The sequence below is a fragment of the Tinamus guttatus genome, unplaced genomic scaffold (assembly GCF_059628265.1).
Source record: "Tinamus guttatus ecotype Peru unplaced genomic scaffold, ASM5962826v1 Tinamus_guttatus_pri_ptg000149l, whole genome shotgun sequence".
In the NCBI taxonomy this organism is placed as follows: Eukaryota; Metazoa; Chordata; class Aves; order Tinamiformes; family Tinamidae; genus Tinamus; species Tinamus guttatus.
In genome coordinates, this window is record NW_028288683.1 from 1,395,694 (window position 1) to 1,422,209 (window position 26,516).

Genomic DNA, 26,516 nt, shown 5'->3' on the forward strand with positions numbered 1-26,516 from the left:
ATAAGCAGGACTATTTCCTTTGAGCTGCCACTGTCTACTCATACCATCCAACCACCAGCTGATTTCATAAGCAGGATAGGCCCTAACTCAGCTGTGATCTCAACTATTTGGCTCCTTTTAACAGAACAAGCACAGCAACCCACCCTTAGTATGGGTTTCCTGGAATGTTCTACAGGACAGGTAGTCTCTAGGATAGCTAAATGCTTTCAGTATGAGGGTGTTCTGTAGGATGGACAGCCTCCAGAATAGTCACCCCCCCTGCAATTGGAGGAGGCAAGAAAGATTTTTTTCAGGGAGTGCCCAGTTGGACAAGTCTAATGAGGTTTTCTACCCTCTTAACAACATCAGAAAACCCGGAAATTGAAGGAGATGGTAGTACTTGTGACTTCGGGAAAATCCCAGTAAGTAAAGTCTAGTGTTGTTAAAAATATTGACAGCGCTCTGCCTAACACAATAGACATGAAAGAATCTGGTGAGTGTGGAAAGGGAGGAGAAAACCCTCAGGTCCTACACGTCTAGACTCTTACAATTTTGCTTAAGGTGGTCTCTAACCAGTCCCAGAGTTTTTGTGTACCGTAATCATGCAAGGTGGAAGTCTATATCAATGAGTTAGGCTCATGCCTAATTAGGTTTTCTTTCATAAGTGTCAATTAATATAATTGAAACCAGCTGTTTAAGCCCTTGTCACACATCCGTGGCAACTGGTGATGGCAATTCTGTCATAATTAATCACTAGAGAGCTTTACGATCTGTCAGTCACAGCCAGGTTGCCCTAGTCTCCCAATTAAAAATGTAGACATGATCAAATAATTTATGTATTATCTTTTTTGCTTGTATACTTGTCTGATAGTGAAGTTCTCCACCATTTCAATTAATATGTACATTAAAATTTGAAAAAAAAATCTTCTAGATTCAGATACTATTCTAACATACAGTTGTTTCAGAACTAGTCCAATCTATGCATCCTCATGCATATATGCAGATTTAATATAGAATGAATGCTACTGTATGCTTTAATTTTCATGTGGATTGTTCCTTGAATTCCCTTTTCAGTTAATATAATTTTATTGTAATTTATCTCGCAGTCTGGTTACTTGCAGAATAATTCATTTTGAACTAATATAATAAGAGTGAGGAAATAAAAACAGTACAATATTGAAAATAATATAAGGGATGAAATGCCTTATAGCATTTGTGATGCATCAATATATGTTTAAAGTTTCCTGTTTCAGAGAACATTATGATGGAAGTCTAGGGAGACATCGTTCTCAAGCTTTCATAATAAAATTTGAGTTTGTTAATAATACCCCACTCATTTCCTGTCTTGCAGCAGAGATTTCTTCCCTAGCTAACTAAAGATTAATTTTGGTAGTGTACAATGGGCAGATTTTGCAAAACATGCTTTCTCTTTTCTAAAGCTCATAAAGTCTCCTCGTACTAGTACTGCCTAGTACTACTATAGAAGAATCAATAAGTGAATATAATCTTTAAGCACTTATACCCTGACACTTTGCTGATTTTTTCTGAATTCTTCTATACCACAGCAGTGCAAGTATGAAGAGAACCAGGCTTTCAAGACTATGGATCTTGTCATCACAGCTTATTAATCATCTTTAACACCGCAACTTTTAAAATAAGTTTTTAGTTCAAATGTGATTTCGCATTGTCATCATGATCCAACATATCTGAACCAGACACGCTCAGATTAATTTATAAAAATAAAATAAATAATCCATCAAGAGAAAGCCCACTTAAATGAAGCAGCTATTTAATCTACGTAGTTAGGAATATCCAGTTCCACACTTGAAATCATTAAGCATCTCCCTAAATGGCCTACATGTTCCCTGGGTGTTTACCATTAGCTGTTACCATCAGCATATGTGTGTTCTGAATTGGCCTTGCACAGAACTTTTTTATAATCCAGAATTAGCAGCCTAGCTACATGACCCCATCAACTGAAGTCTCAGGAGAAGCTCAAAAAGTTAGCTGAAGTCAAACAAAATTAATTGAAACCTTGACATCACATCACATAGTACCTTCCCTCTCTTTTTCATAAAAGTTTATATTAGAATGCTTGTCTAATTGAGGTTCTGGATGCAAGTTTCTGCACAGCCTGAGAGACTAGCCACAACTCCTATTTTCCAGGAGACTATCCAAAGCCAGCAATCTGCAATATTCAGACAGAAGAATCTAACTTTTCCTGTTAGTTCCCTAAAGTCAATGAGAACTATACTCTAGTTGTCTTTCTCATTCTAGTAGTAGTCTCTACTAATAGACAGTGTGCAGAATTTAAGCTAGATGACTTGGACTGGCCTTCACCGGTCTTCCAAGGCTCCCTGCTCCCTGCTCTCTAACTCCCTGCTCACTAACCTGATATGAAATTTAGGCAGTTATGTTTGGCAGATAGGACCTAACTTAGCTATTACTGGACTTAAAAATGTGGTGAGCTAATTGCTCAAATTAAACACCAAGATAGTACTGACAAGGTTATGAGCTGCCTCACGAGAAAAAAAAAAGTAGTTATAGATCTTTCAGTTGGGTCTTCTTCCTATACAACTAAATGCCTAGGTGAAACTGCACAAAGAAATAATATCCAAGAGTGAGCTAATAAGTGACTCCTCTTTTTTCATATACATTAAGCCAGTCAATAGCAGACAATAGATACTGTGTTCTAGGAAACAAGATACTTTTGCAAGAATATATGACAGAAGAATAACACATGGAGATGTCAGATGATGGCAAATTAACCTACACACAGGTGCATCTTTATGCAGTGTTAGACCTCTTTTATGTTCATTTTCCAAATTCCATATCATACTGAGTAAGTCTAACAAGTTTAAAGTTTCTACATGAAAAGTACTTGTCAGCATGACTCAGCTAAGGAATACATTTTAAAACAGAGAACTCAATTACATCTGGAATGTCTCTGCCCTGCTAAAGACAGCAATTTTAGGCGTGCAGAAATTTTTAGGCAGACAACTTGAAAGTGCTACTTGAGACTCAACTTTCTAATGTTATATTTAAATAAACACCAGCAAAAGTTTTCAAAAGCAAGCACTATCCTTAAATTTTATACAAGAAAATTTGTTGTCTAAGGAAAATAGTTAAGATGTGAAACAGAGAGGCAAGTAGCTACATTAGATTTAGTAAGAACCAAGTCATAAGAAAGGTTTGTACAGAATCTTCAAAGTTAAAGACTCAGCAAAATATAGGGCTGTTTGACATCTATTAAAAACAATACTGAACTTTACTGATACAAATGTTCTTCAAATCAGCATTTTCTTTCTCTTGCCTATTTTTCTATTGAATAGCAAGATATATTTAGTTGGTATGTCATGAAGTCTAAATATTTTTTGGAAAATTCTTCTCATATACTCAGATGTGGCTCTTTGTTCTTAAAGATTTGCCATCAATTTTAATGGAGTTAAATTAGGCCAACTTACAAGACATTTGAAAAGTCCACACTTTTAAGGCTAAAAAAGAGCAACATCATCCTGAAGCCTACTTTATCTTGCAAACTGTGCAAGTCCTGTTCCGGCAAAACATTGACGCAAGAAGATTTAACCATATTATCATTCAGTATGGCTTAGGTGTATATGACCTAGTTTTGTGAAGGAATTCCAGCAATGGAAAGGTCAGAACCAATGAGGATATCAATTATATCATCTTAACAAAAAGAGAACAGGTAAGGTCAGAGAAATCCTGGGAACAGCTTTGCAAGAAATCATGAAAAAGAGGAGCAGCTGGTTAAGGTTTTCTTACAGTGCCAGTAAACACCTTGCTCCCACCCTCCATCTCCCCCCCGCCCCCTTTTTTTTTTGTATATTTAGTCTAAGAAAGTATTCTGATGGCACCAGGAACATCTCAGCCTGCCAAAAGATAGACTTTGTGAACTCTAGATTATTGTCTTTGGCAACATTCTGCACTGAGTCACACTGAATAAATAGAGTAATAAACACCCACACTTCTGTCCTAAGAGATGGCAGTTGCTTCGGTATTACCGTCTAGCACACAAGTAGTGTAGATATAAGTCAGGCAGACAGAAGACCATAGATATATGCAGCACAAATGTTATGCTGGATAGGAGAGAGAAGGAAAAATGAGAGGTCTTAAGTACTACAGTCCTATTGTGGCATTGTAGTACTCCACATCACCGCAATTCCTCCAGCTCTTACAATCTGGTCCCCACTTGTGACAATATCTTGAGATCTATCTCATTTTTTTTTAATTTTCATGCAATATACTTAAACATTCCCACTTCCCCAAAAAACCTCACTTCCCGAATAACCCTAATTACTTCCCCACTACAAGTATTACCTGTTTTCTATCAGCTACCACAAATGTGCTAAATCCCAAGACTTGCACAAAAAAGACGCATCTGTCGAGCTAATATTTCAGAATAGCTGAATGATACAGAAGCTGAGAAAAACTATTTCTATCTTTATGAACAACAGCGAATCGAGGCTATGTCACAAAGTACGTACTGAATGGTTGAAGCTGAATGATCCAACTTCAGAGCTTCAGAGATCATCCTACATTATTTGCAGAAATAGTTTATTATTTATTTTTGTACTTTAGCTTAAAGATTAGAGGGATTTCTCCATTAAAAGTACTTTTTTTCCAAGTCTCTTCCATAAAAATAGAATTTTATTCAGGTAATCTAATAATTTCCCAGGAAATTCGTAATAGTCTGGTTCATTTTGCCTCTAGAACCTGATACAGCTAATCCTGACTTGCCTTTTTCAATAATCCTGTGACAAATTATTTTTAAGGATAACTATATTTTGCTCACTTTATTGTCTAGAAAAAATAAGGCTAGATTTATCTTCCTTTATTTAACAAAGGGGTCCTTTACCTTAATGCGAAGTTCTCTCTCATATCTATATAAATGGTAAATAAACAACAAAATATTAATTTTTATAATTCTGAAATATATATTATCCAGCTTTTAAAGGAGAAGCATATTACAAGTCTCGTCTAATTCTAGAATGGAATTATATTCAGAAAATAGTGCTTGAATGCACATTTGATCCTTTCCCTCAGTTTTAATCATTACTGTGTGTAAGGATACAGAATGAAATCTCGACCTGACATAAGTGAATGGCTAGGCTGTTGTCAGATTTGAATTCATCCTGATAATTGATGTCTTTTCAGTGGCTAAGATCACTTCAAAAAGCTTTATTATAGCTCACCTCTGATATTCAATGTGCCTTACAACACAGACTCCCTTTTGTTCCTCATTTTGGAATTTATATTGAACATTTTTCTTTAGTTTTGTCTGAAGTATTATAAGAGCTGATAATTTTGTTAGCAATTTGAAGAATATACAAGCATGTAATTATTTGTGTCAGCACTTTTTTTCTTTCCAAATTAATGCTTTTATGTGAAAGCTTGAACGGTACAATAGCTACATGAGCACTCCTGCAAACGGTTTGATTGCTGAATAAAATAAGTCATTTCCTTAAGTGTTATTTAATAAATCAAGAATCTTCCAGCAGTAACCTATATAAACAGGGATTGTATTAATCTAATTCTGCTCCTTCTGCAGTTTCCAATAAACTCTTATCTTCCAGATGATGGAAAGGGTTGTTGAATTATTGCAAGAGAGCTATTACATGTAATTTGTCCAACTCCTTCTCTTTTCTTATACGATTTTAGACAGATGCATGAACTGTGCTATATACACTCCCACTAATAGCAGAATTCATTAGAAAGAATACCGATTACTGTCATCCTGCATCCTGATACAAGTTGACAGAAACAAATGCATCTTCCCAACGGACCGCAGAAATGCATTTGCTTATATAGTATGGATTGATCATCCGGTATAAATTTATGTATTTTTATCCATATGAAACAGATTTAGGAACTTTCTAAATAATATTGAAAATATTGGAATGACATGGGCTTTTAGGTGCTTAATGTATTGCTTTGAAGAAACACGTATGTGAATATATAAACCATTCAGAGCAAGACAAAGCACAGGCCAGTGAATCTCACTCTGCTCTGTATCATCTATCTGCACAGTAACCATACTATTCTCCAGACCGTTCTTTGTTCCTTCTACAAGTCATTTTTAAAAGATCAACTTGTTTTGCAAAGCAGAAGGTGTAAGGAATAAAACAAAATTCAACATACATCCTAATAGTTAGCATCTATTTCCCATTCATCTTTCCATGCTTTGGCACTAAATTGTAAGCTCTCTAGAATAGAAAATATCTTGGTATCTGTACCTTGCTCAGTTTCAAGAGCATCCTTGGCAACTGTGAAACAGTAAATCCTGTTTCTTCAGTAAATCCTGAACCTGACATAAAAAGACATAAAAGAGATGGATAGAAAACCACAGTAAATGTTAACTGAGTCTACTTTATACTCCACATTATATATAGGCACTTAGGGTCATATATACACCATCTGGGAGGTCACATAAGTCTCTGATATGATTTTTCTTACTGTCTAGCTCTAGGTCTTCACAGCTGACAGCAACCAGTGAAATTAAGCAGTTGGAAACAAGCAGGCCATTTAAACATGGCCTTCACATCTTAAGGAATGAAGTCATTATTGGACAGAAAAATTGCATGGGTGCAGTTCTGAGGGTTTTTTTCTAAATATATGCCAAGGATTAATCACTTATTTTAGCATAGGGAAACTGAAATGTTCCCTCAGTTCTAAACAACAGTAGCTTTTGGACCCTGCTTTGTTGGGATTTTTTTTGTTTTATTTTTGGATAATCGATTATTATAAACTTAAGAAAGAGGAAAAAATACAAATGCAGTTAAAAAGATTAATAGCTTCATCTAATGAATGCCACTTTTAAGAAGTGAACTTACACTGAGCAGAAGCTGAGCAATTACCTGAATAGAAATGGAGTGTTTGCCACTCTTCGTGAACTCATTTCCTGAATTCTATGTTTTAGTGTATTTGTGTATAGGATTTTGTTCAGAATGTTTCCTGTTAGAAGATTACTGGTCTTCACTGCCAGTTGTGCTGTTTACAATCCTCCAATTCAATACCACCAGGAAGACATACTTTACAATCAGTCTAATGAACAATCAAACCAGATATTTGAAGCAGCTTTTTTCCCTTGATTGAGCCAAGCTTTACTCTCAAACTATTCCATGCTGTCTATCTTTGATAACAGGACTGAGCCAACAGAACATCTTTGTACAAGATTTTCCATCAGTCTAGAGTCCTAATCTCGTGCCAATGTGTGTAATCAAAATCTTCTATGTTTCTTTCTATTAGAGGCAATGTGAAAATAATTCTGCCCGAGTAGCTGTTTTAGGAAATGTAAGTTTAATTGACTTCAAGAACCCTTGACAAAAGGGTTCATAAAAATATGGAACATTTTCTGCTGCATACACATCACACACATGTACAGGGGATTTTAAATATTGCCTTCTTTATTGTTTTAATGCAAATTATTTCTTTTTTCCTTACCACCCTTCCCCGCAAAAGACTGAAAATGCTGCAGCTTGGTCTACATTAAAAGCCAACAAATATTCCAGTACTGCCAGTTAGCTCAACCACACAAAGTACCTCTTCTTTCTTTCTTTAATTTACCCCTGAATAGCAATTCTTTGCCTCCCACATTAAAATACCCCAGCAGGGAACGCAGTTTTCAACTAAACTAATCCATAGCACTATAAATTACACTATACCAACTCACAACCTACCTAACAGAGGCTTAAAATTTAACATTTAGTACAAATACAACTTAATTCCTGTATAAAATCTTTGTTACAAAGGCACAGAAAAAAAAAATTAACCGGAATGGTGGCAGAGGAAGGTGTTGTTTCTGTTTAAACTATCCTGCTACAGTTTCATAGCTACTAGTTTCTCCAAAATTGGTGACTATGGTGAATGTTTGGAATATATATATCTCATCAGATTTGTCACAGCAATAAAATCTTGCTCTACAGAACAAGCCCTGAGAAAACAATGAGTCCTGTAAGCCTTACTCAGTATAATTTTTCAGCAATCAATTATTACAGTATTACTAGCAGCAAAACTGGGTGAGAAGCACTACAAACCACACAGGAGAGTGGCTTTGTGCTGGAGAAATTGCAGCCTCGGAGCCAGCAAGATATTATTCACTGCTTTGTGCTCTAGGCATCCAGTCTTCATACTTGCCATCTTCCCCTTGGGAGAAGGAAGAAATGTAGCTGTGGATGCCAACACCTTGTACCCACCATGCAAATAATTCATCCCTGCTCACAGGGTTCATGGAAGCCTTTCTAATTTTCTACCACTCATTTTAAACAAAAGAATTTGCTGAATAAAAAACCAAGGTGCCACCAAGAAGCATCTTCAAACCAAAGGCAATCGTACTGTGGTGCACTTATTTCTGCCTTATTCATTCCATTTGAAAATAGAATTACTTTTGCTCTTTTGCAACTGTTTACGCATTTTAATCAAAGGATCCTATTTTTCCTTTTGACTACTGCCTGTTCTTGTACCACCACGAATCACATAACAGGAAGATGAACACATCTCATTTTTTGCTCCAGTCTTACACAAAATAGTTGTAAGAAGTGGTGAGATTAGTAACATTTACTCAAACTCCCATCCAGACAACACAAGCTTACACTATCACACTACTACATTAACACTTGCAGAGTGAGTGAAAACGGAGCCTGCTCTGTGTGACTGGAGACCCACTGCAGCTTGAAGATGTCATGATGGAAAGGGGAAAAAAAAAGAAGCTAATCAAAGCTTATTCCCATTTGTTTTGAATATATGATTACTGAACACAAATGAAACCCGGAAAGGACTTAATTCAGCAATCAAAATCAATTTTGGTTTGCTTCGCATATTACATGAACCTGCCTGTCCACTTCTAAGAGACTTCCTAACCTGTTTATACTCCAGGAACAAGTGATTTTTCATAAGCTTTCTAAATGCTCCGTGTTATAAATTCAGTTCCGCAGGACTGACTAGGCACTCCAGGAGAGAGATACTGCAGTGATGTGAGGTACCAGTGACCAAAGCGCTTTGTCATGCTATGCAAGGCCCTGCAAGTTCTTTTTAATTGTACTAACACCCAGCACTTAACATATAAAAAAAAGTGACATGGCAACTTATACTTTCAAAGGAAAATGAGGTCTTTTTTTTTTTTTTACAAGGTAACCGTGGTATAAACTTTATACTCCCATGGGACCATGAAAGGTTATGGTTTCATTTTGAATGGAATCTAATTTCACCTGGTTAAATCTTTACTGGAAAGAATTATTTCACATATGAGACTACTACTGATCTCTATGTGTAACCCTCAGAGAATGCCAAATTCCAAGATAAACTTCTGTTTTTGCTACCTGAATCATACGTGGTGGCAAACCACATTTTAAATAAACCTTGTGTTAGAACCTTAAAAATGTGAACCACAAGCAATAAATTAAATAAATACAGCGAGATGATCCCAAGAGAATTCCTCACACACCACAGGCTCCGAGTGCTTTTAAAGGGGTAGAAGGTTATCTAAAGAAAGACTGGGTAAATTCTTGCACTATTACACTATACAGGGAATAGCTTCTTTCTTTCTTTCTTTCTTTCTTTCTCCCTTCCTTTCTCCCTTCCTTTCTTTCCTTCCTCCCTCCCTCCCTCCCTCCCTCCCTCCCTCCCTCCCTCCCTTCCTTCCTTCCTTCCTTCCTTCCTTCCTTCCTTCCTTCCTTCCTTCCTTCCTTCCTTCCTTCCTTCCTTCCTTCCTTCCTTCCTTCCTTCCTTCCTTCCTTCCTTCCTTCCTTCCTTCCTTCCTTCCTTCCTTCCTTCTTTCCTTCAAATAAATGGTATGTACCTCTTTAGAACATAAAAATCTTTGAAAAGTACAGAAGGGAGGGAATATAAGGAAAACAGATCTACCAAAAACATGTAAAAACTACGCAGCTGGTATTATACACAGTTACATGTGTGACTAGCTCTAACCAGAGCAGCAACACCCTCAAGACAAGAACAGGGTATGTGAGGACCATGACAATCGTACGTCAAAATTGAAAGCAAAACTACTAGTCTCTTGGTGGAGCAGCTAACTGTAGCACAGATGACACAAAATATTCCTTTGCCACTTGTGATGCTTCCAAATCCTAGTTAGCATCTTGTCAAGATTCTCAGTTACCTGTTTAGATTCCTAGACAGGCTTTGCAACCCAGGGCACATAGGGCCTTCATTTATCCACCTGTAAAATCTGCATATGATTTTTCACTTCCTACAGATGTTTTTGAGGACTTCTAAATACATGTTAAAAAGCTAGAACTCTCTGAAAAAGCAGTATTCATATGCAAAGTAAGAAAGATTTGAATTATTGGTTTAAATCTTTGATGCCCTCAAATTCAGTGGGATTACGGTTACATTAAAATATTTCAATAAAACTGAATATATTGATGTTAGGAAGAGCATCTCTTTCAGTCTGAAGGAAGAGTCTGGTTGTCAGTAATCAGATTTCAACTGCAATGAATAAAAAGAGAAAAATCTGACGCTAAAATCTACATCCACAGTAAATATGCAAAGCAAGACACGTATATATGAAAGTTCTGACATGCAGAACACCTAAAAAGACTTCTGGTTCTTCACGGAAAAGGCAAGTAAATAACATGTGCTATATCCCTGTCAACTGAATTAAAAGTATTTCTTAGCATTTGCTTCTCATAATCATGAAGTCCTTTGTCCGTAACAATATCTTTGGTTGTGTCTGCTCTTATGCCCAGGGGAAGCCAGCATATTTGCATCTCTAGTAAGGTTTTTGCTATATTTAAGATGCTTTTTCCCAAACCTGTGTACACCTGTGTTCTCTCACTGTACACATCTTAAATCATTTGATCAGATTATAGTACTACTCTTTTTGCAACTCTTCAACAGAAAAAAGAAAATTACAAGCCTTACATTGCAGATGGAGTGAATTACATTTTGAAATATACAGAATAATACTAAGAAATTTTGAGTCTTAATCAGTAAAGTCTTCCTCCTAGGATAAACCAATATGCGGATGAGGGCCATACAATTATATCCTTTAGTAAGAAATAAGATAGACATAAAAAAAGGGCTTGTTTTCATCTCCAAATAAAAACATTTTTATAGAAAAAAACACAGAAAAATAAATTTAGGCTTGCAGGAACCAAATAATAGTTGTAAATACTAGAAATGGAAGCTTTTCCTAGACTTCTTCTTGTTCCAGTTACAGTGACTCCTCCATTGCTTGAGTTCCACTGTACTTTGTGACCACAGTTTGCACTAACTTCTTAAACAGTTTGTATTCTGTAAATATCTGTAAATACTATGCTTAATTTATAAAATCTTTTGATTCTATGTCTTCAGTATGTACTCTCTGCTCTGAAATAAGCCCTAATAATTTGAATAAAGTAATTACAGAAATAATTATTTATAAATTCAGGCTGACAAGCCTTACACTTAAGCCTCTATATTGCATGCACAATCTACATAGATAGCAGTGGTATCCACATGTGGCTCCCTTGAAGATTTGAGCAATGCATTGATGAGCATCATTTCTAAATATGAATTGGGATTACTCTTTTTTTTCCCAGTATAAAGTACAAATTATGAAAAGTAGAATTTGCAACTTAACTTGTTCTTCATATTCTTGACTGACAAATTATCTCTAATTTGTACCTTAGGAAACTGCCAGATATTATACTGCAGTTAAAGCATCACAATACCATTAAGGTTACTGGATAATTTTATTTTACTTACTATCTCAAAAAATTTGAAGAATTTTAAAAACAAATCTTTGTAACATAAAAAAAGAAATGGGTCAACTATGAGCCACAATTGGCTGTTACCATCTTTAAATAACATTAGCCTGAAGAAGCATTGGGCTTGTTTTTGTATGTCTCAGATTGGAAAATATCCTGCTAGGAAGCCAGATAAACTTGAATTTGGGCACTTCACTGACCAATTAATTTTGCTGAATTTTTACTTTCTGCTAAAGAACATCATTTTCTCATCAAATGATTACACAGATTATTTAAAGAAATCTTGTTCCACAGATCCTAGCTCAGTTCTTTACTGATCTCACATCTACACTACTTACACTTAGCTTAATATATCTAAGTCACATGTGTAAATTTCCATTAAAAAATTTAATCCTTGAATAAATTGACAAAGTAGTGTTCTGTGTCTGTATATATAAATGCAATTCAACGCCTTCTCCTGTCCTCCCACCCATGCAAAATGCATGAGAAAGAAATTAGAGCAAAAGGAATATGCTAAATTTTTTTTTATTTGCATTCTTTGCAGTATTATTGCTCATATCTAAGAATATTTTCATTCCAAAGTGTTCGGGTATTGCTACATAATTAGTCCCATAATCTTAAAGTCCACAAATCTAAACTATATGAAGCAATATAATCCTTTCATTTTTTCTGATTCATTTAATTAAGATGCTCTTAACTTTAAGCCACAATGATACTACCTTGCCATATTTTAAAATCTTAGTAGACAAAGACAGAATGTTAAATATACATGATTGCAGAGTAAGACAAATACTGAATGGTAGTAGTTAAGATATAATTCCTACTATGTGAGAAAAATACTGCATTTCCAAGAAACACTGAAGCACATTGCTAACCTTCAATTCCTCATTTCTGCTTCGGAAAGCAAAAAGAAAGCAAAAGAAAAACTTAGATGAACGCAGTCAGTTAAGAGGTATTACTTTTTCTTTCAATTTAGCGTCTTTTATCAGTTGACCAAAGATGCAGCAATATAAAGACAACATTATGTGCTTGATGGGTGGTTTGTAACTGCTCTTTCATTGCCTGGCAAACATGAAGCATGCACCAATGACGTGCAAAACTTGCAAATGGAAAACACTGCTAAATACTCTTTAGTGTGTTAAAGCAAGAACCATGGGATATGATTTTATACCTTAAAATATTTACACTAGTAGTAAAGAGTAAAATCGTCCTGCAGGTCTGTGCAGGAGAGCTCTGAAGTAAGGATTCAGTCATGCATTTGCGAAGGTGATCACAATCTGTCATTTGATCTCATGGCCAAATAGAAAAGCATAGCATGCTCTCACGGGGCATACATCCATATTTGTGATGCAGCATTTCCAACAAGTGAAGGGATTTAGAGGTTAAATTTTTCTCCAACAGCAGGCTGGGTGATTTTCTTGGATTCCTTTTGTTAAGCAGCACAATATTGGAAATTATATTGGGCAGGACACCCAACGTACCATCTGCTAGAGATAAAGTCCTTTGCACTGGATCTAGATTTCAGTCAGCATAAGTTACTGAAGAAGTTTTACAAAAAATAGACTTGTAATAATGATTTTATATTATCCAACCCATGACTGACATACTGAAAAGAAATAAGAATCATTAGGCAGGAAAACTGCCTGAATCTTGATTAACAGCTGCCAAAAGTCTCCAGATAAAGTTCATAAGAGCAAGAAGAGAGCAGCGACAATTTAGAAAAATCATCAGTGAAACGGAACTCATTTGTTTTGCTTTTGTAATTTTTCAGGTAACTGGGAAGATCTAACACTTTCTTCTCAGATCTGTCGCTGTATTTTTAATTAGGTAAAGAACTCAAAAACATATTTCAACATCAACTGACATCACTTTGATTTCTGAACTCATTTTTGGGATCACAGAGAATCACATGCATCTTTCATCCTCAGACACACCATCACACTACTGAAGGCAGGTGACATGTCAAACACTGTGACCTGTACCACAATGCAGTTGCTTACAGAACAATTCACATGTACTAGAGGCAACAAAAAAAAAAGGGAAAAAGACAGAACTGAAGTTCGGCATGGTTGGTATTAGGATATTACTAATTATGATAAAGTCAAGAAAAGAGTCATTCCTCAGATTCAGGGATACTAGAGCTCTGACTCTAGCTATATTAGAAATATTTTGCATATTACAAAAAAAATCTAATGTTCTTGTGTTTTTTTTTAGAATTTGCCTCACAGGAATCAAAACAAAAATATCAAGATCATCCCAGGTTCTAAGCACTAGATTTGGAGGTTTGCAGCCTGAGAGTGACTCAGCCCAGGCTCTGTCACATTCCTGTTTTCAGAGAAATACTTTTGTACTGCAATTCAATCATTTGTTTTTCTTGTATGATCAATACTAAAGGCAATAACATTATATTTCAGGCTAATATTGTCAGACTATCTCAAAATAAAACTATTTTAAGTACCTACAGTTGGCAATGGGATTTTTGATTGCAGTATACTGCACTCCAAAAAAGCAGAGAAGCAGAATGCAACTCTGTAAACAGTTCCCCAAAATATTTATTTCTTTTACTAAAAGAATAAATAGAACAGGTTTGTACATTTAAGAAATCATGATGCCATCAAGACACAATCTCCTATTTACCGAGTTAAACAGAAATCCTTCTAATCACAGGAAATGTTTTTGCAGTCTGTTTGTGTCTATACTGTGTCAGATAGCTTATTATCTGTTGAACATTACAGATAAAATGAGGAAATTACTATTTTCAAAACCAATTTAGCACCAACTTTGAAAAAAAGATCAGGTTTTGAAGAAAATGTCACCAATCATATTGCAGCCCTGAGGTAATTCTGTTTGTTATTGATGAAAGCTCATGTGGAAATATTCAAAAGCCAAGAGAGCAATATTTATGCAAAAGAGAGAGAGAAAAAAAAATCAGTGTTATAAATTCTGACTAGTTTTTTGTTTCCAGTGATCATATTTCAAAGGAAATCTGTATGAATTCTAACCAAACCTGTTCTATTAAAATCATGGGAAACCATGGGAAATGGGGGAGTTTTAGCCATTTCTTTTCCTGAACCAAATGTTTTTTTTAGTTACCCAAATATTCAGAAATTATAAAGACACTCATATTGTTACTTTCTGTGAATACAACTTAATTCATGCTCTGCCTCTTAGGTTGATGCTTGCTACACACACATTCTTTTTTACCTGCAGGGGTATATAGTGCTAAGCTATAGAATATGATTTTAGGCTTCAAACTATTTGCTAAAACTAGTTTAAGTCACTTAAAGGAAAAACTTTGAATACCAAAGCTAATACATCTCTGAAGTGTTAGTAACTCCTTGGATCTGACTTTATATAGCTAGTCACACCTGTTTAAAGTTGGTTAAAATTCCTGTAAATCACTATATATGAAATGCACAACAACAGAATTCAGAAATACTCTGAAACACTATGAAGCTGCACAAGCAAACACACACACACACACACACAAACACACACCACAATAGCACTCAAATATTTTTGAAAATTACTTACTTTTCCTTTGCTGGGAGTTCTGTCTCATAAGCTGCCACTTTCGCTCCTGTACCAGCAGGTTTTCCTATCCTCTGCCTTCTCTTTCGTGTTGGAGCGACATCGACAACATCTGGGCTACTCAGTACGGAGTCCCTTTGTTTAGCTGCTGCCAAAAGGGAGATGACCAAAGTTGAAGAGCGCACAGAAGTATTACCTGATAATTTCCCAAATACTTTTGTTTATTCTTTTAAAATCTCCCTTAATATTGGAAGGCATATTTGATAGCTATTGCTGTCTTGCAGGAAAACAAACAGAAGGGTGATAAAAAGTAAAATTCAAACAGAAAAATTTAAGCTAGAGAAGCAGCTTCCCTTGGCCTCTCTCTGTAGTCAGATGAGAATAAGGATTTGAAAATGTTCTGTGAAAGAGCAGAAATTTCCTGAAGCTCTCTGAATGCCTCTTTGTAGATTCTCTAGTAACTAGAGAGGCAGCCTAGTTTCACCTCAGCAAAGTTAGTCTTTGTGATTTACAAAACAATAAAGATGGGCACAAAGCACTGGAAAGTGGAGCTTAGGAGTTGCAATTCTGTTTACAGCATGGCTGTAAGCCATGTACAGCACGACACACCTTCAGTCTGCAGCATGAGCGACAAGAAACACCCAGAACAAAAGAGAGTTGCAGGATCTTCAGTATGTCTAAGTTAAAAACTTCTTGAAAAGCTTACTTGTTCTCAACAGGTACAGGACTTTGTTATGCAGACGCTATCCTGACATAAAGATGCTGAAAATTAGCTGCAGTCCTGAAAGGAGTATGTAGAAAACCACTAATTCTCTGCAACCTCAAACTGGATAGCTAGCACAGGTTTCTACTCGCTCCTCCACTGCCCACGATACCTAAAGCAAGCTATATACAGATTCATTCACCTATAATTTTTGCTTCCATTATTATTGCATAAACTCACTCAGTAATTCATCATGAAAATTCATAAAAGACGCATTGTCTGCATCTCAAAACTATCCCCTGTCTGCTTTGACAGTTGACTGATTATTTAAAGCTTGCATGTCAAGATGGTCAGATCCTCCTTAAATTAATGTAATCTCTTCCTTTCTGTTGCTAAACATACAGAAGATATACAGATATTTTTTTATTCCAGCTATCAACCTTTGGTGGTATGATTTTATTTGATGTACCTTCTTTAAAAATAAGGCATTTAATCACTTTAAATATTTAAGATAATGATAACCAGAATATCACACATTTCAACTGAACTGTAGCAAATAATGATGTGGCGACAGAGGCTGATGCTATTATGCTACTTTCTGTGCAATTTATGAAGGTTTAATCTGTACCTGGATGAAAGACAGCATAATTTGAAATTCAATCCTGAAGATTTTCACATGCAAGTAAATAATGGGTCCTATTTGTTGACTCCTTTCAAACTGGTTATCCATCTTTGCACAACGGAAACAGGAATAAAACATGCGAATCCCAAGTAATATTTTTTTTTTCTCCAAAAGGCTGATTCTTAGTTAGAAAGCTATGAAATTAAACATACAGATACAGGCTCTCAACAGGTAATGACTGCTTGCAGTTAGAATCATAGAATCATAGAATCATAGAATGCTTAAGGTTGGTAGGGACCTCTAGAGATCATCTAGTCCAACCCCCCTGCACACACAGGGTCACCTAGAGCACGTGGCACAGGACTGCGTCCAAGCGGGTTTGGAAGATCTCCAGAGAAGGCATGCACCTAAATTTATCAGAACCCTCCTAGCTTATAACTGCATGCACTATACTATATCAGATTTATAAATCTTTGCAGGGGGAGAACAGGTATTAGCTAACATGTTTCCAAGTCATAAGATAATTAAGAAGTTTCAAGGTCCAACACTGACAAGCTACACTGCCTATAACAAATGTTAAAAAGGGTTAAGTTACAACCTAACCTCCCATGTTAAACTTCAACTAGTTCTGTATATACTCTTCCAGTGCTAAATGTTGAAAACATCAACTATTCTTAATTAGTGTTTACTGATGCCATATTCCAAGTACCATACCTAACACTTACAGTAATACAATTCAGTATATACATATATAAATATATATAAATATACATATTTCAACATCACTTCCCAAATGTAGCTCATTCTTAATTAATACACAGAATAATTTATTGTCAGGAACCATACACTCATCAACAAACTTAGATAATTTCATTTCTATAGGTCTTATCTTTCCTTGCTGTCATTCTTCCCTCACAACGCCTGCTCTTGCCAAAAAGTGGATCCAAAGGTTAACTACATATACAATGACAACACAATGCTTCTGTTAAATAGTGTCTCTGTGTTTCCCCTCGTGCAATATATAATGGTTCTTCTCAGACAAGAGCTCAGACTCAGCACAGCTTAATGTTTAGATGCAAATCCTGTTTGTCTTCCACAACAGTCACATTGATACCCATGTGAGAAACTGGAAAAGAAAGGTTAACCTTTGTAGCATACTGCATTTCTGACTAACCTCAGGCTGGGAAAGGCTCTCTGTTTTGTACTAAACTTCTCCCACAGAAAAAAACTAAACTTTTTTTCCCACAAAAACAAATTTTGGTCTCACAGTCTGTAAAACAAAGTAGAATAAAAGATATGCACCTAAATGATTCAAATTAACCTCTGCAATAAAACTGAGAATTTCAGTTGTGAGATAATTTCTTTTAATGATATCAAGAAGGTAGCTTCTTATTCAGATGGTACAAAATGTGATCTTATCCTGGACAGTAGTAGGTTGTTTCACATATAACAGTAGATCACCATAGATGTGCTGTGTTACTACATCTAAGGCTACACCTGCAAATGAAAAGATGACGTATGTTCAAGCTCAAAGCATCAAGCACCATCAAGCACCACCACTGCTACTGTCCAGAAACGAATACAATCAATGGATTTACTTGCAGTTTTAAGCCAACCAAAACCTAAGCAAAAGAAAATTCATTGTTTGGCACAAAAGCATATGAAATAATGGGAGATACTCTTGAATGTAAAACTAGATTTTCTTTTTGAAAATCCCTACCTGTCTCTCTAAATATAATTAATATTTCAAAATGTTTCTTCACTTCTCACTGAAATGTTTCTTACTTTTACATTATTGACTACAATATGATTGACCATTATGTCTTCTGAAAAAAATGATAGCAATTTAAATATAGCTAAGAGTGCTGTATGAAGGAAGCCAGTTAATAAATCCATAAAACAAACGTGTTCACCTAATACAGGGAAGTACTCCCAATATTCAGCATACTTTCTGCAGGTGAATAGCTGCAAGTAATAAGACTGATAAGACAGCAATAAAGGGAGACATAGGTTAAGTGCTAAAAGAATATTTGTACTAAGATGATTAAAGATTTTAAACAGAAACTTTTGATCTCTGATTTATTCTTTTGAAGAATGATGTTGTTGGTAGATAGAAAAAAATAAAATTTAATTAAAAGCAGGATACTATGGAGAAGATTTTAAAGTGAAAATTTAAATATCTTCATTTGCTTTGTAGGAGCCAGAATGAACTCCACTTAAGGAGCTGTCTGGCTGTAGCAGGTAGAGCAAGGTCCCACCAGGAATGTGCTAATGGTGCGACAGAGGGGACAAGTGTGCTCAAGCGCTGTCACCTAGGCCCGCGCCCTGGCGATGAACACAGGCATAGCCAGGCACGTTGTCATCTTGAAACCTTGTCACTCCGTGACAGGAGCAGCATGGGGCGAAGGAAGTGGCATGACTGAGACAGGGGCACAAAGCACACACGGACACTCACTCGCCAGCCTGCGCCAGTTTGCTAAGGTAGATGCTTAATAAAAGATGAATTTTTATTCCATACCAAAATGTCAGTGGTCTTGGACATTCAGAGAAAACAGCAAAGAACTGAAAGAACAAGGAACTGGAAATGAAATACACCTTCTGACTGTCCCAGTTTACCGAAATAATTAGGTTTAAGAACTAGGTTAAAGTTGTTATTTTTGCATTACTCAAAGACCAAGAGAAAAGAGCACATATCTGACATCAGAATGAGATCTTTATTAGCACTTGTAGATACACACACACACACCATTCTGCTACAACATGCTTTCACTCAGATTGAACTTGTACATTTCTTCTGTAAAAAAAAAGGATGTTTTAATTAAGAAAATCTAGAAAATCTCTTCCAAATCTAGATACATCTTGAAGGAAGAAAATACAAAATGTCAAAGCACAAGTTGTGCAGACATTGACCCCTGAAAATTACAGGCATTTAAAAATTACATAACTTGGTTGTAAAATAAAAGTCCAGTTGTATTTTAAAACATATTTCAGATTTTTGCATTACTTCGAGTTTATGAAATTCAAATGTTTAAGAAAAAAGTTTTAAATCCCTCATACTTGCCTTGCAAATTGGAAAAAAAAAACCTTACATCTTTATACATCATCGTGTGTAATGAAGATTCAACAGCTACAACTTATGTAGTCGTTAACAACAGCACTGCCCCTACGTGTGAGGGTAAATCCTAGATCCTTCCCTGAATACAGCTCTTATTGTCGTCCTAAAAGGACAAAAAAAAAACAAACAAACAAACAAAAAAGTACTTGAAGCTCAGTTTTGTGATAAAATATACAGGGAGTGTAAAACAAACAATCTGTGTTTAAATAATTTGTTTTCCTACTATGACCTAACTGTGCACACACAAAAAATATACTCTGAACGTCTATATTCCTAAATACTGTACTGCCACAAAAAAAAACTAGTATTTGATGATATTTTACATATAAGAAATACAAAACAGTCACAAACGAGTCTCCCCTTCATCCTGTTAAAATGTAGACCATTAAGATGTTAAGGTCTTTCAAAATTGATAATTAAATGTAATAAATTCATGTCATGCAAGGTATTTTGTAGAGCTGTAAATTTGGTTAGCTAAACTGTCCAACATAGGCACAGTTTGAAACCACATATTCTAATAATATTTTGTTCTCTATGGCCAACTTTTAACACAGCATAGGTGAAGGCAGAATCTGGGTTCTGCTATTTACAGCTGAAACAACATCTTAGGTTTTTGATTTGCTTATTATTCTATCGCATTGGTAATTAGTCTCGAATATCCCATATGATTTTGATTACTTCAAATACATGTGTCTCTCTTGATTAATTTTTTTCCTCTTCTCGGTATTTATACTGTTCATCGTGCTAAGCTGCATAAGACTGCGAAGTGTGTGTGGCGGGAGGTGTATATATTCATGTATTTGCACACAATCATCTATCAGTGGTCAAAAGTTTTTTCCTTTACAAATACAGGCACATAGTTCATCTCTCATGAGATCGGTACTCTGTTTATATAAGACACAGATACATAGCATTAAGAAAAATAAATATTTTATTTGTGTTTGGATTGGAAAAGAACAGATAAAAATTACTTAGGATATGGACACTTCATCCTTTAGTGAGTATTACAAAAATCTGTTTTAAGTTATGTTCTAAAGAAAATCTTAGTTGATTCCATTCTCTTTAGAGCAGTAAAGTTCTTGTAAAGTGTCATGAAAATTTGTTTGCATTATTAGATATTAATAGGCCTACTAAATTCCACTGAGCCACACCACTTACTGCCTTTTTCCAGCTGAACTGGACTCTGTTCAAATCCAGGCAATGTTTGCTGCTCGATAAAGTTACTCTACTGAACTTCTAAGCTCTATTATCCCACTTGAACGAAGCAAATAATTTAACTTTAAAATGAAACTTGCTCAAGATTCAATTGATTTAATTTGAGGAATCACCAAGTTGCATATATAACAATTACTGCAGCCTCTACTTCTGCCTTAACACAGCACCAGTACTGATAAAATGGAATGAAAGGAGATAAAGTGCTTAGAAAACCACCACCGAAAGAGCCCTAGGACAGCTGCTCCCCAAGCCATAAGAAAAAAAAAATTTAAAAAAAGGCACGAGGCAGAACTCATCAGTCTAATCCCTGACTATAGTTTAACTTGTAACTTCAGAAATTAGGCAGTTTCTCAATCTCAGCCTAATAGTTGAAGCATCACCATTGTCAAAAACTGCTAATTATTGTCAATCTCAGCAGAAGTCTCCTAAATGAATGGGTATAGAAATGAACATGTATCTCTCTGAATAGGCAATTCCTACAAATTAAGATTAAGTCATATTTAACAGGCAATTCAGGAAACACTACTTCTAACTACACTAAAATTATCCTAGATATATCCATTCGGGCCATAATCAGGCATTTTCTTTTTCCAATAAATGGATCCATTCAGAGATCACAAATTAAGCATAGATATTTATAGTTCATGCATATTTTGGGTCAAAAATAATAGAAACATATCACTATCTCAATTTTAGGAAATCAGTAAGAACCATACTCCACTCTCTTTGTTCTGTTCTGCTTTATATTTCACTCTTTGTATAAAATTGGATATACTGTACCATAATCCCCTGGGGCCTGAAGGCAGTTGAGCCGGCAGTTCTATAAATTCTGTCAGTTAGTTATTAATGTTTATTTTTATAAAGAATATCGCTATGGGACGTGTTTATGATGACACATTTTAAAACAACTCCAACAAAAAGTTTAGATCTAGCTATACAAAATTTATAAATTGTATTCGGTTCAGTAAGGAAGTTTACATTTCACCCTGCTGGACTGCATAACCACAGTATCATTGACATATCTTAAGCCTTAACAAGCAGTCTCTTCTGTTTGCCAAGTCTACTTTATGATACCATCTTTTTTTCAAAGACCTTTTCTCTTTTCTAAGTAGAATTCTTTCTTTAATTAAAAAAGATGATTTCAGACCTATAAGGAAAATTCAAATAAAATAAAGTTAAAACAGGATTTCCTCATCAATGTTTATTATGACACAACTCAGTGCTCATCTGTTACAAATTCATATTCTCTTGAAATTAGACGGTAAAAATAATCAGGCTAAGTTTGACAAGAAAATACAAACTCTGATAAGGAAGCATTAACAGGTATCTTTTCATATATCAGAATATCAGAGAGGGAAAGAAAATACATTTTTAGAAACAGAAAAGCAGAATACATTAGAAATAACTGTAGAGTTTCTGAAGAGGCTCATTAATTTTACTTATAATAACCATGATATAGTATCATATTTCGATATGGGATATTTCTCTAAAAACCACATACTTCATTAGATACTAATTTCCAATAATCCAGAAAAATGTATGTTGCTGTAACCCAATAATTCTAACAAAGCATTTGTTTTTAGACATTTTAAAAGGGAAGGATTTGTAAGTATCCCAGTCATTGTGAAAATCCTTATTGTATGTAGCATACAAAAACTTCTCCAGTCCTTACAAATTAGCATCTGCCTTGCAATATAACAATGAAAGCTTTATAAGGTACTCAAATCTTTCCTGACATGGGTCACAGTTAAAGGCTCTGTTAGTGGTGAAAGCTGAGAGACTGTAATTTTGGTACCTGAAAACTAAAGTTTAAAGATCAAAGTTGTTTTGTCCACTTCATTTTTAAGATGCTTGACAGAACCAATGGAAATGTTGGCAGCTCAGATGATGTTATGTCTTTTGAATAGCCAAGGGCAATTCAAGGTAAAGTTAGGACGTGCAGTAGCAGCATGCTGAGCCTTCCACCATTTTAGTGGAAAGCTAGATTTATTACATCTATTCTTAGACATTTTTTCCATTTCCAAATCTTTTAGAAACTCTCTATCAATAACTGCCCAATGAAGCTAATTTGTCTATAACGTTTAGATGGTTACACAGTCATGTAGTACGCCAGCACATGCAAGTTCAGGTAAAAGTATTTTAGCAGTCTTCTTGTGAAAAGGTTTGGATGAGCTCACTGTCTCGGGTGTGCCTATTTGCTACATCATTCCCCAGACTCCCTTGATGCCCTATTTGGATCATCTGTACCACCCAGGGTGGAGGCAGGAGGTTTCTGAATGGTGTCCCCAGGAGACATTAAAAAAACATGCAGGTCGAGTAAGCAAAACAACAAAACAGGCATATGCAAAAATTTAGAAAATGAAACTGAGAGAATCTTTGCGGGGGGGTGGGGAGGGAGAATCACACACTTCTGGGCTGTTATCTTTCAATTCATGTTGTGGTAATTTTTCACTAACCATTCAGCATAGATACCTGATGATATATAACCTATATATATTGTGGTATATATTGGCATTGCTTTTAGTTCAGTGAAGTGGTTTGATGGCTATAGTTTATGCTGCTGAGCCCACACTGTTGACCCAGGGCCTGGCACTGAGAGTCTTGGGTTTCCAAAGATCAGCTTTAATGTTACCTCGTATGTCAGGTAGTATTTCTCATATGTCTAACCTCTGGCTCTGTGGCGAGTGACATTTGAAAGCCAGCCCTAAAGAAGTGTTTGAACATTGGTAACTGTATCAATTATTTACTGACTGCAAACCAATGAGCGATCGGTTTGTCAACCTTTGCGTAAAACAATCAACTGTAATGCTAGTTAACAATGGAAGATAAAGCAACATAGCTATTTCTGAGCACTTTGAAACTGAGTTTCTGGATTAAAATTAATGGAAAGTCTTAGGCTTTCAGAATAACAATATTTAAACCCCAGAAAAAGTAGGAAGTATATTTATTCCTGTGCTAACTTCTTTACTTAAAATTAGTATTATTCAGACAATTAAATATAAACTGAGAAAAATTTGTGAACAGTAAAGCCATTTGATTTTTTCTTCCTTTTGGATGAAGATTTAACAGTTTGCCTCTTCTAAGTGTGCATAAATGCTAGGTAGTTTACAAGGTAATCACCGTTGACACACAGCATTTTTTATTCAGTGAGAAGTTAGGAGGCATGACAAGGCAAGAAAGATTTACTGTGCTGCTAAAGACAGAAAAAAAAAAACAAACAAAACAACAAAACAACAGCACCAAAAACGAGCTGTATTCATAATTTCCCTAATGCTCCAAAGTTGCTCTGAAATAGCTGAGCTGTAACGGATTTTGAGGAAATCAATATAATTGAAGGAAAAACATCAACTGCAATAACTTTAAAAAATGTACATCATGATCATGTTTGCATTTTACAGTGAATAAATTATTAACCTCTCCTAATAACTTCACTGCATGATATCTACTAACGTACCTTTAGATGCTTTCAAGTATATTACAGGTATCAATTTTTGGTATGAATATTTTTACTTTAGGTTGAACAAGTCTTTCAAGTAGAAAATCTAAAATAAGAATCTGTATTTAAGTAGGAACTATATCTGTCCATATTTTACTAGATACTAGTAACGTACAAAAAAAAATTAGATATATTCAGATCAAAAGATATTTTGCCATTGATATGCCATTTATATGGCAAAACATTCTCAATGTGTGATCCCATCTGTTCACTGAGAGACAAAAAGATACAGATATCAACATTAAAAAACACTTACTTTAAAAGTTAATTACACTAATGATGTCCTTATACATGTAATTTTAACCTTGGAACATAAATTAGTTACATTAAAACTGACCTTACATGTGAAAATTGATAATTAATAATTGAATAAAGATGAATCATTCAAAAGTTCATCCTCAGAGGAAAAACTTTGAGAAAACCTTGGAGTAAAAAATAAAAAAGAACATCCCCTGCAGTTTGCAGAGTGGTTCTGCATCTCTAAGGGGAGGTAGTCAAGAGTGGGTAGTTACTCAGAAAAGATACTTGCATGCTTTTTACCTCAAGATTCCCAATTTTAATTCCGTGTATGGTTGTGATGACTAACAGTCATCATCACTAACTGCTGTTCTGTAGTTCAGGTTAAACTAGTCTGACTGGTCAAGCTTCCAGAGAATATTTCATTATTGGTTATTTGCTTTGGCTCAAATGATGCCTAAGTACCTAAACATAGATCAAATCTTCTAGAATCTATAACTAGAAATTAAGCTTAATCATTTATTCAGCTCATACTCTTCTGGCATGCTGCTCTATGAATAACTTTGTAAGGATCAAAGTTAGTTAATGCACAGAGTGTCCATCAGGACAGGGTTTATACCCCTAATTCTACTAATGACCTTGAGGAAAAGTCCACGCTTCAGTCCACTGTATGTAAAGCACAGCAATGTTTATTTTGTAAAATAGCTTGACAGGAGAACCATGCAAGCAGTCAATATGCTTGGAAAATATCTTCAAAAACCATCAAGTGCAACAGTAAACCTTCAACCATGCCTGCTAAACCATGTCCCTAAGTGTCTCCTCTACACGTTTCTTGAACACTGTCAGAGATGGTGAATCCACCACTTCCCTGGACAGCCTGTTCCAATGCTTCACCACTCTTTCCATGTAGAAACAAACTCAGTGCACTGACATGACTGATAGGAGGAGGCCACTGTCCGGAAAGCATTTACAGTGCTTCATAGAATTTTAAAAAGAGACTTAACCCATTCCTTCTGAAAGACATTTTTTTGTATGTATATACACCTATCACTCCAAATTCAATATGCTATAAACTCTATATCTTTATTTTATATTCTTTTCACCTTGTATGATCTGCCGATATATTTCTAAACTCTGGCATACATTTTCTAATGTTTGCTGTGTACTAACCAGGCAAGTTTGCCTGAGTTCTGCTTTCGTGTTTAATTGAAAAACTCTACCCCCCCCCCAAAAAAAAACACACATCATGAATGCTATCCAGAAATAGGTATAGCTACTTGCTCTTTTTTTTCCTCCTTTCTCTCTCTCTCTCTCTCTCTCACCATAAGCAGTGATTTCTAAAAGGCTTTTCATGCTGTGAATTTAAAGACAGCATTTAAGATGTCATTATGGCATGTCTTTATATACTGCTGCCATTAGGGTCTTCATAATGGATTCAGAAACGCTGAACACAGAAGGTGCATGTGTCTCAGTGAGACATGACATTAACACTAACGTTTTCATGGCAGATGCACCGGCACAATTTCAATCAATATCACTGGATAATTTTGCTGCAGAAAATGCTACAGGTATTTTTGGTTATTCTAAGAGTTTTTCTTTTTCCTGAGAATACAGACATTTAAAGAAATTTAAAGATGTCAAAGAATACTTCAAGAACAATGATGCATTAATATTTATTATATCACTTACTCAACAATGCACATGGAATTTGTAAAGATAATTCCTAAGACATTAATGCACAGCTAACAAAAATCATCAATTGGCATATCTCAACTGTAATCAAGAGGTTGGCTTAACCTATGTCTACTGAGATGCTTTTAAGTTCTTTTAAACATAGACCACATGATATATATGTTGCAGAATTTAAACATTTATTCAACATTTATTAATCCATC

General features: G+C 35.3%; 1 protein-coding gene across 1 annotated transcript in view; it reads right to left on the reverse strand.

Annotated features, from left to right (window-relative positions):
- Nucleotides 1-26,516, reverse strand: part of XRCC4 (X-ray repair cross complementing 4) — a 166,399-nt gene that overhangs the window by 46,312 nt on the left and 93,571 nt on the right. The window contains exon 7 of the mRNA XM_088522108.1: nt 15,237-15,381. Within this exon, the coding sequence (XP_088378234.1) occupies nt 15,237-15,381 (145 nt within the window). The remainder of the gene's footprint in view (nt 1-15,236; nt 15,382-26,516) is intronic.